The 15,992-nt window shown below is 43.3% G+C and overlaps 1 protein-coding gene across 3 annotated transcripts in view; it reads right to left on the reverse strand.

The window, feature by feature from the left end:
* The window catches only part of LOC135515909 (F-box DNA helicase 1-like), a 41,684-nt gene that overhangs the window by 24,818 nt on the left and 874 nt on the right, over positions 1–15,992 (reverse strand). For 2 of the 3 annotated variants that reach the window (XR_010451871.1, XR_010451870.1), the window contains exon 4: positions 15,395–15,529. Coding sequence is in view for 1 of the 3 variants with exons in the window: in XM_064939772.1 (XP_064795844.1) it covers positions 15,447–15,529 (83 nt within the window). In the remaining 2 variants the exon portion in view is untranslated. Of the gene's footprint in view, positions 1–11,711; positions 15,530–15,992 lie in introns of those variants that run through there. The other variant, XM_064939772.1, reaches the window with a different exon arrangement.

Here is a 15,992-nt window from a genome sequence, read left to right on the forward strand (position 1 = left end):
CATACTGTAAGTATTCAGACCCTTTACTCAGTACTTTGTTGAAGCACCTTTGGCGGTGATTACAGCCTCGAGACTTCTTGGGTATGACGCTACAAGCTTGGCACAACTGTATTTGGGGAGTTTCTCCCATTCTTCTCTGGAGATCCTCTCAACCTCTGTCAGGTTGGATGGGGAGCGTCGCTGCACAGCTATTTCCAGGTCTCTCCAGAGATGTTTGATCGGGTTCAAGTCCGGGCTCTGGCTGGGCCACTCAAGGACATTCAGAGACTTGTCCTGAAGCATCTCCTGCGTTATCTTGGCTGTGTGCTTAGGGTCGTTGGCCTATTGGAAGGTGAACCTTCATCCCAGTCTGAGGTCCTGGGCGCTCTGGAGCAGGTTTTCATCAAGGATCTCTGTTATTTGCGAACGTTCATCTTTCCCTCGATCCTAACTAGTGTTCCAGTCCCTGCCGCTGAACAACAACCCCACAGCATGATGCTGCCACCACCATGTTTCACAGTAGGGATGGTATTGGCCAGGTGATGAGCGGTACCTGGTTTCCTCCAGATGTGACGCTTGGCATTTAGGCCAAAGAGTTCAATCTTGGTTTCATCAGACCAGAGAATCTTGTTTCCCATGGTCTGAGAGTCCTTTAGGTGCCTTTTGGCAAACTCCAAGCAGGCTGTCATGTGCCTATACTGAGGAGTGGCTCCCGTTTGGCCACTCTACCATAAAGGCCTGATTGGTGGAGTGCTGCAGAAATGGTTGACCTGGAATGTTCTCCCAATCTCCACAGAGGAACTCTGGAGCTCATTCAGAGTGACCATTGGGTTCTTGGTCACCTGCCTGACCAAGGACCTTCTCCCCCGATTGCTCAGTTTGGCTGGGGGACCAGCTCTTGTAAGAGTCTTGGTGGTTCCAAACTTCTTCCATTTAAGAATGATGAGGGCCACTGTGTTCTTAGGGACCTTCAATGCTGCAGACATGTTTTGGTACCCTTCCCCAGATTTGTGCAGACACATTCCTGTCTCTGAGCTCTGCGGACAATTCCTTCGACCTCATGGCTTGGTTTTTGCTCTGACATGCACTGTCAAATGTGGGACTTTATATAGACAGGTGTGTTCCTTTTACAAATCATGTCCAATCAATAGCCCTTATGCCCATTCCATGATCGAACGTTCTAAACACACTTCCTATCGGTGTGGCAATTTCCGGTCAGTCTAGTTGTTATCGACGATATAACGTTACTACCACTATGTCGCAGTTTTTTACTAGGTGTCTTCAGGACTTGCCTCAAATTAATATTCATGATGTACATCGAATTGTTAAATCAGCCCCCGAGACTCCAGCTAGCAAGAATGAAAAGGGGTTCAAGATGTATATAGGAAGCTACATAGACAACTATGAAGGTGAGTACCAAGTCAGTGACAGATATAACGTTAGCTAGCTACAATCATTAGCTCGCTAATTAAACTATTAACTGTAGCTAGCTAGTTACTTCGTAAAATGATGTACACTCAATTGCTCAAAGATGGCATAGCAGTCAGACGTCTTTTGTCCTCGTCTTGTCCCGTGTACAACTTTCCTCGCATACATTTTTATATATATTTTTTATTTTCCATAAACTCATCTTCAAAACACTCTCCTGCAACCCGCCTCACCAATTTATATTTAAAAAAAGAAAGTATTATTTACCTCAAATCTGTAATCCTCCATAGAAGCTAGCCAGAAGCTAATCCAGAAGCTAGCCTGAAGCTAACCAGAAGCTAGTTAGCTTCTTTACTGGCTAATCGTTAGTATTCAGCTATCCTTTAGCTCGAAAATCTATTGCCAGTTTTGTACGGCTCGGACCGGAACATACCGGACCTATTTTTCTCTCCATGTCCCCGGATTTCAACCGCTAACTCTGGACATTTATACCTGGATCTCACAGCTAGCTAGCTGCTATCCGTGTGACTATCGGCTTAGTCTATCCTGGAGCAAACATCAATTATTCCGGAGCTAGCCAGCTGAAGAGTTCCATCAGTCACTCCTGGGCAACAATCACCTATCCGGACCCGTTTTACTGCCAACGCGGAGCCCCACCGGGGCTGTTTTGATTTTTTGCGACTTGGATTGATCCCCTCTACCACACGGAACCACACTATTCCTACCGACGGAAACGCACGAGGTGGTTAAAAACAGACCGCCATCCTATGCTAGCTTGCTACCGATGGCCCGGCTAGCTGTCTGAATCGCCGTGACCCCTACCAACCTCACTACTCACTGGACTCTTTTGATCACTCTACTAAGCATGCCTCTCCTTAATGTCAATATGCCTTTTCCATTGCTGTTCTGGTTAGTGTTTATTGGCTTATTTCACTGTAGAGCCTCTAGTCCTGCTCACTATATCTTATCCAACCTATTAGTTCCACCACCCACACATGCGATGACATCTCCTGGTTTCAATGATGTTTCTAGAGACAATATCTCTCTCATCATCACTCAATACCTAGGTTTACCTCCACTGTATTCACATCCAACCATACCTTTGTCTGTACATTATACCTTGAAGCCATTTTATCACCCCTAGAAACCTTTTACTTTCTGTTCCAGACGTTCTAGACGACCAATTCTTATTGCTTTTAGCCGTACCCTTATCCTACTCCTCCTCTGTTCCTCTGGCGATGTAGAGGTGAATCCAGGCCCTGCAGTGCCTAGCTCCACTCCTATTCCCCAGGCGCTCTCTTTTGATGACTTCTGTAACCGTAATAGCCTTGGTTTCATGCATGTTAACATTAGAAGCCTCCTCCCTAAGTTTGTTTTATTCATTGCATTAGCACACTGCCAACCCAGATGTTCTAGCTGTGTCTGAATCCTGGCTTAGGAAAACCACCAAAAATTCTGAAATTTTCATCCCAAACTACAACATTTTCAGACAGGATAAAACTGCCAAAGGGGGCGGTGTTGCAATCTACTGCAAAGATAGCCTGCAGAGTTCTGTCCTACTATCCAGGTCTGTACCCAAACTTGTACCCAAATTTGAACTTCTACTTTTAAAAATCCACCTCTCTAAAAACAAGTCTCTCACCATTGCCGCCTGCTATAGACCACCTTCTGCCCCCAGCTGTGCTCTAGACACCATATGTGAACTGATTGCCCCCCATCTATCTTCAGAGCTCGTGCTGCTAGACGACCTAAACTGGAACATGCTTAACACCCCAGCCATCCTACAATCTAAGCTTGATGCCCTCAATCTCACACAAATTATCAATGAACCTACCAGGTACCTCCCCAAAGCCTTAAACACAGGCACCCTCATAGATATCATCCTAACCAACTTGCCCTCTAAATACACCTCTGCTGTCTTCAACAAAGATCTCAGCGATCACTGCCTCATTGCCTGCATCCATAATGGGTCAGCGGTCAAACGACCTCCACTCATCACTGTCAAACGCTCCCTGAAACACTTCAGCGAGCAGGCCTTTCTAATCGACCTGGCCGGGGTATCCTGGAAGGATATTGATCTCATCCCGTCAGTAGAGGATGCCTGGTTATTATTTTTTTAAATGCCTTCCTAACCATCTTAAATAAGCATGCCCCATTCAAGAAATTTAGAACCAGGAACAGATATAGCCCTTGGTTCTCCGCAGACCTGACTGCCCTTAACCAACACAAAAACATCCTATGGCATTCTGCATTAGCATCGAACAGCCCCCGTGATATGCAGCTGTTCAGGGAAGCTAAAAACCATTGTACACAGGCAGTTAGAAAAGCCAAGGCTAGCTTTTTCAAGCAGAAATTTGCTTCCTGCAACACTAACTCAAAAAAGTTCTGGGACACTGTAAAGTCCATGGAGAATAAGAACACCTCCTCCCAGCTGCCCACTTCACTGAAGATAGGAAACACTGTCACCACTGATAAATCCACTATAATTGAGAATTTCAATAAGCATTTTTCTACGGCTGGCCATGCTTTCCACCTGGCTACGCCTACCCCGGTCAACAGCACTGCACCCCCCACAGCAACTCGCCCAAGCCTTCCCCATTTCTCCTTCTCCCAAATCCAGTCAGCTGATGTTCTGAAAGAGCTGAAAAATCTGGTCCCCTACAAATCAGCCGGGCTAGACAATCTGGACCCTTTCTTTCTAAAAATGATCTGCCGAAATTGTTGCCACCCCTATTACTAGCCTGTTCAACCTCTCTTTCGTGTCGTCTGAGATTCCCAAATATTGGAAAGCAGTTGCGGTCATCCCCCTCTTCAAAGGGGGTGTCACTCTTGACCCCAAACTGCAACAGACCTATTTCTATCCTACCCTGCCTTTCTAAGGTCTTCGAAAGCCAAGTCAACAAACAGATTACCGACCATTTCGAATCTCACCATACCTTCTCTGCTATGCAATCTGGTTTCAGAGCTGGTCATGGGTGCACCTCAGCCACGCTCAAGGTCTTAAACGATATCTTAACCGCCATCGATAAGAAACATTACTGTGCAGCCGTATTCATTGATCTGGCCAAGGATTTCGACTCTGTCAATCACCACGTCCTCATCGGCAGACTCGACAGCCTTGGTTTCTCAAATGATTGCCTCGCCTGGTTCACCAACTACTATCTGATAGAGTTCAGTGTGTCAAATCGGAGGGTCTGCTGTCCGGACCTCTGGCAGTCTCTATGGGGGCACCACAGGGTTCAATACTTGGACCGACTCTCTTCTCTGTATACATCAATGATGTCGCTCTTGCTGCTGGTGAGTCTCTGATCCACCTCTACGCAGACGACACCATTCTGTATACTTCTGGCCCTTCTTTGGACACTGTGTTAACAACCCTCCAGGCAAGCTTCAATGCCATACAACTCTCCCTACGTGGCCTTCAAATTGCTCTTATATACAAGTAAAACTAAATGCATGCACTTCAACCGATCGCTGCCTGCACCTGCCCGCCTGTCCAACATCACTACTCTGGACGGCTCTGACTTAGAATACGTGGACGACTACAAATACCTAGGTGTCTGGTTAGACTGTAAACTCTCCTTCCAGACCCACATCAAACATCTCCAATCCAAAGTTAAATCTAGAATTGGCTTCCTATTTCGCAACAAAGCATCCTTCACTCATGCTGCCAAACATACCCTTGTAAAACTGACCATCCTACCAATCCTCGACTTCGGCGATGTCATTTACAAAATAGCCTCCAATACCCTACTCAACAAATTGGATGCAGTCTATCACAGTGCAATCCGTTTTGTCACCAAAGCCCCATATACTACCCACCATTGCGATCTGCCGCCTCTCCTTCCAGTTCTCTGCTGCCAATGACTGGAACGAACTACAAAAATCTCTGAAACTGGAAACACTTATCTCCCTCACTAGCTTTAAGCACCAACTGTCAGAGCAGCTCACAGATTACTGCACCTGTACATAGCCCACCTATAATTTAGCCCAAACAACTACCTCTTTCCCAACTGTATTTATTTATATATTGCTCCTTTGCACCCCATTATTTTTATTTCTACTTTGCACATTCTTCCACTGCAAATCTACCATTCGTGTTTTACTTGCTATATTGTATTTACTTTGCCACCATGGCCTTTTTTTGCCTTTACCTCCCTTATCTCACCTCATTTGCTCACATCATATATAGACTTGTTTATACTGTATTATTAACTGTATGTTTGTTTTACTCCATGTGCAAGTCTGTGTCGTTGTATGTGTCGAACTGCTTTGCTTTATCTTGGCCAGGTTGCAATTGTAAATGAGAACTTGTTCTCAACTTGCCTACCTGGTTAAATAAAGGTGAAGTAAAATAAATAAATGTAATGTTGACAGAATCTACATGAGAATGTGTGTATTTTCGTTAGCTTGGTTAACTTATGCTTGCTAGCTCTATTTGCTTGCTAAAGATAATTGTTATTCATAGCTTCTACACAGTATCTGACAAAGATACATTGACAGGGGAGATCACTGTGAGGGTTGCCTGTCACCGGTCCATGAGGAAGAGTGAAAAGCCGCACAGCATGAGAGCAGGGAAAGGTTATAGATAGCTACTAGGGACCTTGTTAAACATCTCCTGTGAGACACTGTCATCATGGTCAAAATGTGTTGGAGACAGTGTCAACGTTTTAATCTTATCAGTAGATAGATATTAATGATGGGTCCCAATCTCAATTTAGAATTGCCCACTTAAACAGGTTATTTGGTAAAAATCGGTTGTAGCAGGGTTTAGTAATTGTGTTACTGAGAGACAATCTATTCCTGTATAGTTAAATGAGCCCGTAGTTAAGAAGATTAGACACCACTATGTTTATTGTTATTTATGGACCGCATCATTCTTGTTTCTCACTTCAGTCTCAAATGAACAAAGAGAAACGACAGTCCATCATTACTTCAAGACATGAAGGTCAGTCAATTCGGAAAATTTCAAGAACTTTGAAAGTTTCAAGTGCAGTCGCAAAACCATCAAGCGCTATGATGAAACTGCTATCATGAGGGCCGCCACAGTAAAAGGAAGACCCAGAGTTACCTCTGCTGCAGAGGATAAATTCATCAGAATAACTGCACCTCAGATTGCAGCCCAAATAAAAGCTTCACGGAGTTCAAGTAATAGACATGTCTAACATTAACTGTTCAGAGGAGACTGCGTGAATCAGGCCTTCATGGTTGAATTGCTGCAAGGAAAACACTACTAAAGTACACTAATAAGAAGAGACTTGCTTGGGCCAAGAAACACAAGCAATGGACATTAGACCGGTGGAAATCTGTCCTTTGGACTGATGAGTCCAAATGTGAGATTTTTGGTTCCAACCGCCATGTCTTTGTGAGACGCAGAGTCGGTGAACGGATTATCTCCACCTGTGTGGTTCCCACCGTGAAGCATGGAGGAGGTGGTGTGATGTGTGGGGGTGCTTTGTAGGTGACACTCAGTGATTTATTTAGAATTCAAGGCACACTAAGGTCTTCGAAAGCCAAGTCAACAAACAGATTACCGACCATTTCGAATCTCACCATACCTTCTCTGCTATGCAATCTGGTTTCAGAGCTGGTCATGGGTGCACCTCAGCCACGCTCAAGGTCTTAAACGATATCTTAACCGCCATCGATAAGAAACATTACTGTGCAGCCGTATTCATTGATCTGGCCAAGGATTTCGACTCTGTCAATCACCACGTCCTCATCGGCAGACTCGACAGCCTTGGTTTCTCAAATGATTGCCTCGCCTGGTTCACCAACTACTATCTGATAGAGTTCAGTGTGTCAAATCGGAGGGTCTGCTGTCCGGACCTCTGGCAGTCTCTATGGGGGCACCACAGGGTTCAATACTTGGACCGACTCTCTTCTCTGTATACATCAATGATGTCGCTCTTGCTGCTGGTGAGTCTCTGATCCACCTCTACGCAGACGACACCATTCTGTATACTTCTGGCCCTTCTTTGGACACTGTGTTAACAACCCTCCAGGCAAGCTTCAATGCCATACAACTCTCCCTACGTGGCCTTCAAATTGCTCTTATATACAAGTAAAACTAAATGCATGCACTTCAACCGATCGCTGCCTGCACCTGCCCGCCTGTCCAACATCACTACTCTGGACGGCTCTGACTTAGAATACGTGGACGACTACAAATACCTAGGTGTCTGGTTAGACTGTAAACTCTCCTTCCAGACCCACATCAAACATCTCCAATCCAAAGTTAAATCTAGAATTGGCTTCCTATTTCGCAACAAAGCATCCTTCACTCATGCTGCCAAACATACCCTTGTAAAACTGACCATCCTACCAATCCTCGACTTCGGCGATGTCATTTACAAAATAGCCTCCAATACCCTACTCAACAAATTGGATGCAGTCTATCACAGTGCAATCCGTTTTGTCACCAAAGCCCCATATACTACCCACCATTGCGATCTGCCGCCTCTCCTTCCAGTTCTCTGCTGCCAATGACTGGAACGAACTACAAAAATCTCTGAAACTGGAAACACTTATCTCCCTCACTAGCTTTAAGCACCAACTGTCAGAGCAGCTCACAGATTACTGCACCTGTACATAGCCCACCTATAATTTAGCCCAAACAACTACCTCTTTCCCAACTGTATTTATTTATATATTGCTCCTTTGCACCCCATTATTTTTATTTCTACTTTGCACATTCTTCCACTGCAAATCTACCATTCGTGTTTTACTTGCTATATTGTATTTACTTTGCCACCATGGCCTTTTTTTGCCTTTACCTCCCTTATCTCACCTCATTTGCTCACATCATATATAGACTTGTTTATACTGTATTATTAACTGTATGTTTGTTTTACTCCATGTGCAAGTCTGTGTCGTTGTATGTGTCGAACTGCTTTGCTTTATCTTGGCCAGGTTGCAATTGTAAATGAGAACTTGTTCTCAACTTGCCTACCTGGTTAAATAAAGGTGAAGTAAAATAAATAAATGTAATGTTGACAGAATCTACATGAGAATGTGTGTATTTTCGTTAGCTTGGTTAACTTATGCTTGCTAGCTCTATTTGCTTGCTAAAGATAATTGTTATTCATAGCTTCTACACAGTATCTGACAAAGATACATTGACAGGGGAGATCACTGTGAGGGTTGCCTGTCACCGGTCCATGAGGAAGAGTGAAAAGCCGCACAGCATGAGAGCAGGGAAAGGTTATAGATAGCTACTAGGGACCTTGTTAAACATCTCCTGTGAGACACTGTCATCATGGTCAAAATGTGTTGGAGACAGTGTCAACGTTTTAATCTTATCAGTAGATAGATATTAATGATGGGTCCCAATCTCAATTTAGAATTGCCCACTTAAACAGGTTATTTGGTAAAAATCGGTTGTAGCAGGGTTTAGTAATTGTGTTACTGAGAGACAATCTATTCCTGTATAGTTAAATGAGCCCGTAGTTAAGAAGATTAGACACCACTATGTTTATTGTTATTTATGGACCGCATCATTCTTGTTTCTCACTTCAGTCTCAAATGAACAAAGAGAAACGACAGTCCATCATTACTTCAAGACATGAAGGTCAGTCAATTCGGAAAATTTCAAGAACTTTGAAAGTTTCAAGTGCAGTCGCAAAAACCATCAAGCGCTATGATGAAACTGCTATCATGAGGGCCGCCACAGTAAAAGGAAGACCCAGAGTTACCTCTGCTGCAGAGGATAAATTCATCAGAATAACTGCACCTCAGATTGCAGCCCAAATAAAAGCTTCACGGAGTTCAAGTAATAGACATGTCTAACATTAACTGTTCAGAGGAGACTGCGTGAATCAGGCCTTCATGGTTGAATTGCTGCAAGGAAAACACTACTAAAGTACACTAATAAGAAGAGACTTGCTTGGGCCAAGAAACACAAGCAATGGACATTAGACCGGTGGAAATCTGTCCTTTGGACTGATGAGTCCAAATGTGAGATTTTTGGTTCCAACCGCCATGTCTTTGTGAGACGCAGAGTCGGTGAACGGATTATCTCCACCTGTGTGGTTCCCACCGTGAAGCATGGAGGAGGTGGTGTGATGTGTGGGGGTGCTTTGTAGGTGACACTCAGTGATTTATTTAGAATTCAAGGCACACTTAACCAGCATGGCTACCACAGCATTCTGCAGCGATACACCATCCCATCTGGTTTGAGCTTAGTGGGACTATCATTTGTTTCTCAACAGGATAATGACCAAAACACACCTCCAGGCTGTGTAAGGGCTATTTGATTAAGAAGGAGAGTGATGGAGTGCTGCATCAGATGACCTGGCCTCCACAATCACCCGACCTCAATCCAATTGAGATGGTTTGAGATGAGTTGGACCACAGAGTGAAACAAAAGCAGCCAACAAGTGGTCAGCATATGTGGGAACTCCTTCAAGACTGTTGGAAAAGCATTCCAGGTGAAGCTGGTAGAGAGAATGCCAAGCCTGTGCAAAGCTGTCATCAAGGCAAAGGGTGGCTACTTTGAAGAATCTCAAAAATAAAATATATTTTTATTTATTTAACACTTTTTTGGTTATTACATAATTCCATGTGTTATTTCATAGTTGCCTTCACTATTATTCTACAATTTGAACCCCCCCCCCCTTTTTTAGGGGTTAAATCAGCTTTAATATTGCAGATTGATGGAAGCTACAGTCTATTTACAGTTGTGGCAAAAAGTTTTGAGAATGACACAAATATAAATTTTCACAGTCTGCTGCCTCAGTTTGTATGATGGCAATTTGCATATACTCCTGAATGTTTGGAAGAGTGATCAGATGAAGAAAGTCCTGCAAGCACCAGGACCGTCTCCTAAAGTTGATTCAGCTGTGGGATCGGGCACCACCAGTACAGAGCTTGCTCAGGAATAGCAGCAGGTAGGTGTGAGTGCATCTGCACGCACAGTGAGGCAAAGACTTTTGGAGGATGGCCTGGTGTCAAGAAGGGCAGCAAAGAAGCGAATTCTCTCCAGGAAAACATCAGGGACAGACTGATATTCTGTAAAAGGTACAGGGATTGGACTGCTGAGGACTGGGGTAAAGTCATTTTCTCTGATGAATCCCCTTTCCGATTGTTTTGGGCATCTAGAAAAAAGCTTGTACGGAGAAGACACGGTGAGCGCTACCATCAGTTCTGTGTCATGCCAACAGTAAAGCATCCTGAGACCATTAATGTGTTGGGTTGCTTCTCAGCCAAGGGAGTGGGCTCACTCACAATTTTGCCTAAGAACACAGCCATGAATAAAGAATGGTACCAACACATCCTCCGAGAGCAACTTCTTCCAACCATCCAGGAACAGTTTGGTGACGAACAATGCCTTTTCCAGCATGATGGAGCACCTTGCCGTAAGGTAAAAGTGATAACTAAGTGGCTCGGGGAACAAAACATCAATATTTTGGGTCCATGGCCAGGAAACTCCACAGACCATAATCCCATTGAGAACTTGTGGTCAATCCTCAAGAGGCGGGTGGACAAACAAAAAACCACTAATTCTGACAAACTCCAAGCATTGATTATGCAAGAATGGGCTGCCATCAGTCAGGATGTGGCCCAGAAATGAATTGACAGCATGCCAGGGCGGATGCAGAGGTCTTGACCGATTATGATTTTTCAATGCCGATACCAATACCGATTATTGGAGGACCCAAAACAAAGCCGATACCGATTAAAATCGGCCGATTTTAATATATACAGTGCCTTGCGAAAGTATTCGACCCCCTTGAACTTTGCGACCTTTTGCCACATTTCAGGCTTCAAACATAAAGATTTAAAACTGTATTTTTTTGTGAAGAATCAACAACAAGTGGGACACAATCATGAAGTGGAACGACATTTATTGGATATTCCAAACATTTTTAACAAATCAAAAACTGAAAAATTGGGCGTGCAAAATTATTCAGCCCCTTTACTTTCAGTGCAGCAAACTCTCTCCAGAAGTTCAGTGAGGATCTCTGAATGATCCAATGTTGACCTAAATGACTAATGATGATAAATACAATCCACCTGTGTGTAATCAAGTCTCCGTATAAATGCACCTGCATTGTGATAGTCTCAGAGGTCCGTTAAAAGCGCAGAGAACATCAAGAAGAACAAGGAACACACCAGGCAGGTCCGAGATACTGTTGTGAAGAAGTTTAAAGCCGGATTTGGATACAAAAAGATTTCCCAAGCTTTAAACATCCCAAGGAGCACTGTGCAAGCGATAATATTGAAATGGAAGGAAAAAAATACAGTTTTATATCTTTATGTTTGAAGCCTGAAATGTGGCAAAAGGTTGCAAAGTTCAAGGGGGCCGAATACTTTCGCAAGGCACTGTATATATACACACACACACACACACACACACACACACACACACACACACACACACACACACACACACACACACACACACACATATACACACCTTTACATTTAAAAAATGTTTTTTCCTTTATTACCCTCCAACCCTATCACCCCTTCCCCAATTGGAGAAAAATAGTCAACAACAAAGCTTAGGCCTGTTTTTACAGCTTATACAAACTACATTTTATTTTACAATAGTTCTATTTTGTTTGTTTTTACTCCTGTCCGTCCTCAACTTCTCCCATCTATTTCTGATGTCCATACGGTTTGATTTCTATTAGCCATGTCTTTCTAACTATGCTCTTCCACATAAGTTCTTAACCTATATACGTTTTACTGGCAAGGTATGTTTTACATTAGTTCTCTTGTTATTATTAAAGAAAAACCTTGAATTTTTTTTTTTACTAGGCAAGTCAGTTAAGAACAAATTCTTATTTTCAATGACGGCATAGGAACAGTGGGTTAACTGTCTGTTCAGGGGCAGAACGACAGATTTGTACCTTGTCAGCTCGGGGGTTTGAACTTGCAACCTTTCGGTTACTAGTCCAACGCTCTAACCACTAGGCTACAAATAGGTTTGTCCAAACTTTTGACTGGTACTGTCTATTAAAGGAACACCTAATTTTACAAGACTCATATTACACCTTTAGACAACAGCAGCAATAAACATGAGTTTGGATTATCTTTCAGATACAAAGGCCCAACTGACTGGAATAATTCACCCATTGAAATCAGGGTATTAAAATTACACAGTGAATTTAAGAAAGCCCTTTTTCAAATGTTAAGAACAAACTGTTTTTAACTAATCGAAACATCACCATGTGAAGATAATTTCATGTTTTTATTTGTATTGTTATGTAAGTTATATGCATGTCTTTATTTGTATTGTTATGTAAGTTATATGCATGTTTTATTATTATTGTTAGACAGTAGGTGCTGTATTATTATAGTTGTTAAGTTGAGTTTTTTCATTTGGACACTTGAAAACGAGATGGTTCCACTCAAGATATTTCATCGTGCAAAATGTTGAATAAATACATTTGTAGTTACATCCATGTACGTGCGTGCAAATGTGTGAGAAATTTACAGTTTGGGCTATATTTGTGTGCAGTGCTAAGAGGTTGAAATTGTACAAAATCGGGAAGATTGCACCTTTCCCTAATAAACATGAAGTGGTGCCAGTGGCGTCCTACTTGTTTCTGCGGTGTATTCTTGCACACATATGATCACTCTGGAACATACCAGACAACCTTGATTTCCTGTCATAAGTAGGAATGTGTGTGATGATCTATATAAGCTTGTGTGAGTCAGAATTCCCCGGACAACCATCTTCCAGACGGGTTTCTGTCTAAATATTAACTGTTCATTAGATCGATGGTACTTTGTTTCACTGGTCTGATAGATTCACCCGAGAGTAGTCAAGTTCTGGCAAGACCAAAACGTGACGTTAAGGACATACACATATAATGCAACAATTTCAAGATTTGACTGAGTTACAGTTCATATAAGGAAATCAGTCAATTGAAATAAATTCATGAGGCCCTAATCTATGGATTTCACATGACTGAGGAATACAGATCTGCATCTGTTGTTCACAGATACCTTTTAAAATAAAGGTAGGAGCGTGGATCAGAAAACCAGTCAGTATCTGCTGTGACCAACATTTGCCTCATGCAGCGCAAAACATCTCCTTCACATAGAGTTGATCAGGCTGTTGATTGTGGCCTGTGGAATGTTGTCCCACTCCTCTTCAATGACTGCAAAGTTGCTGGATATTGTCGGAACTGAAACATGCTGTCGCACGTGTCGATCCAGAGCATCCCAAATATGCTCAATGGGTGACATGTCTGTTGAGTATGCAGGCCATGGAAGAACTGGGACATTTTCAGCTTTCAAGGAATTGTGTACAGATCCTTGCGACATGGGGCCGCGCATGATCATGCTGAAACACGAGGTGATGGCGTTGGATGAATGGCATGACAATGTGCCTCAGGATCTGGTCACAGTATCTCTGTGCATTCAAATTGCCATCGATAAAATTAAATTGTGTTCGTTGTCCATGGCTTATGCCTGCCCATACCATAACTCCACCACCACCATGGGTCACTCTGTTCACAATGTTGACATGAGCAAACCACTCACCCCCATCTGCCTGGTACAGTTGAAACAGGGATTCATCCATGAAGAGCATACTTCTCCAGCGTGCCAGTGGCCAGTCAGGTCAAGACCCTGGTGAAGACGACGAGCATGCAGATGAGCTTCCCTGAGAAGGCTTCTGACATTTTGTGCAGAAATTCTTCAGTTGTGCAAACCCAGTTTCATCAGCTGTCCGGGTGTCTGGTCTCAGACGACCCCGCAGGTGAAGAAGCCAGATGTGGAAATCCTGAGCTGGCGTGGTTACACTTGGTCTGTGGTTGTGAGGCCGGTTGGACATACTGCCATCTTCTCTAAAACGACGTTGGAGGTTGCTTATGGCAGAGAAATTAACATTAAATTTAGTCAACAACTCTGGTGGACATTCATCTAGTCAGCAAGCCAATTGAACGCTCCCTCAAAACTTGAGACATCTGTGGCATTTTGTTGTGAAGAAACTGTACATTTTAGAGTAGCCTTTTATTGTCCCTAGCACAAGGTGCACCTGTGTAATGATCATGCTGTTTAATCAGCTTCTTGATATGCCATACTTGTCAGGTGGATGGATCATCTTAGTAGAAGAGAGGATCATCTTGCTCACAACAGGGATGTATACAAATGTGTGCAAAACAATTTAGAGATTTTCTGGGATATTTTATTTCAGCTCATGAAATATGGGACCAACACTTTACATGATGCTTTTATATTTTTGTTCAGTGTAGAAGGAAAAACCCTCCCATATCCAGGACATTCCTAAATTCATAGAATCTGGATTTGAGGCAGAGACGGTATACTTTTTCCCAGGACCAAATGTAAACATAAGACACGATGCCACCCCCCAGTTACCAAACAGCTGCTCTTGGTAAACCCCTTCTCTCCAACTCTTTAAACCACAGTTGTGAGTGTGTGTAAGGATGCAGCTGTGCATGGAGAGACAGACTGTGTTCGAGAGCATCAAAACGTCTGCAGGCGACTGATCTACAAATCCCCTTGCATCATAAGTAACAAATCATTATTATGTATAGATCTGTTACTCAGTCAATTTACACATGATACATTGCGGTTTTGATCCTCTCGGTTTTGATCCTCCTTCCTTATATGGCAGTTTGTTGGCGGGTGTGAAGTCAGCTTATTCCATCCAAACACTAATACACTTTAAATTGCATTCCAAACTAACCACAAATACTTGTTTTTACCGTTTCCATTAGAGTATTGGCATCTGTGTCTTTATGGAAACAATGGACATGACTTATGATGATGCTTATGTTGAAACCTCAAAGTACTCAAACTGATGACACATCTGCTTCTTTGTGCACTCTGACCGACTGACTAGCTATTACAGTTGGCTAACAGGTCTGACTGGTTAGCCGTTAGCAGAATGTGGGACATTCTTTTAGAACTCCTGCACCCACACCTGTCTGAAATGATCAGGTCTGGTTGAGAGACATTGCAAATCCGAATGTGGTATGGTGGTAGGGAGGAAGAAGTGGGGCCTTACGTATTGGAGTGGCAGCTTGCACATGGCGAGGGGCCAGACGGGCATGATGTGGTTATGACACTCCCGCACGGAGCAGCATGGGGGCTGTCCCTCGGTCAGCAGGGTGCTGGTCAACTCTGTCCTCAGGAAGTACTCCTGGGGAACAACAGGAAGTTAAAGGGTTATTAACCATGGGAGGAGTTACCACCAGGCTATGGGAGGAGGCTTTCACAGAACACAAATTCAGTTGGAACACATTCACTTGCACAGTTACGTGCTCATTTGCGTCACATAACTGTCACCCAAAGAGGAATGAGGCTTTCTCAGAATACATTACCACAACATCCTGCTTCAATGAACAGCTTGTACATTTCTCTGAGAAGATGCTTGAGAAATAACACACATAAAAGAAAGAAAGACTGGGAATAGGAGAGAGTTAAGTAGAGCAAAAGAGTGTTAGAGAAGTGATGGAGAGGATCATGGAGGGGTAGAGGGGGTGGAGTAGAAGAATAGAGAGAGAGAAGAGAAGAGGGATGAGTGTAGTGGAGGGGGTCAGTGCCAGTTCTGATTTGGCGTAGGCCATAGACCAATGCAACCAGTCATTGGCCTTAGATAAGAG

Source organism: Oncorhynchus masou, chromosome 27 (genome assembly GCF_036934945.1).
Source record: "Oncorhynchus masou masou isolate Uvic2021 chromosome 27, UVic_Omas_1.1, whole genome shotgun sequence".
Taxonomy (NCBI): Eukaryota; Metazoa; Chordata; class Actinopteri; order Salmoniformes; family Salmonidae; genus Oncorhynchus; species Oncorhynchus masou.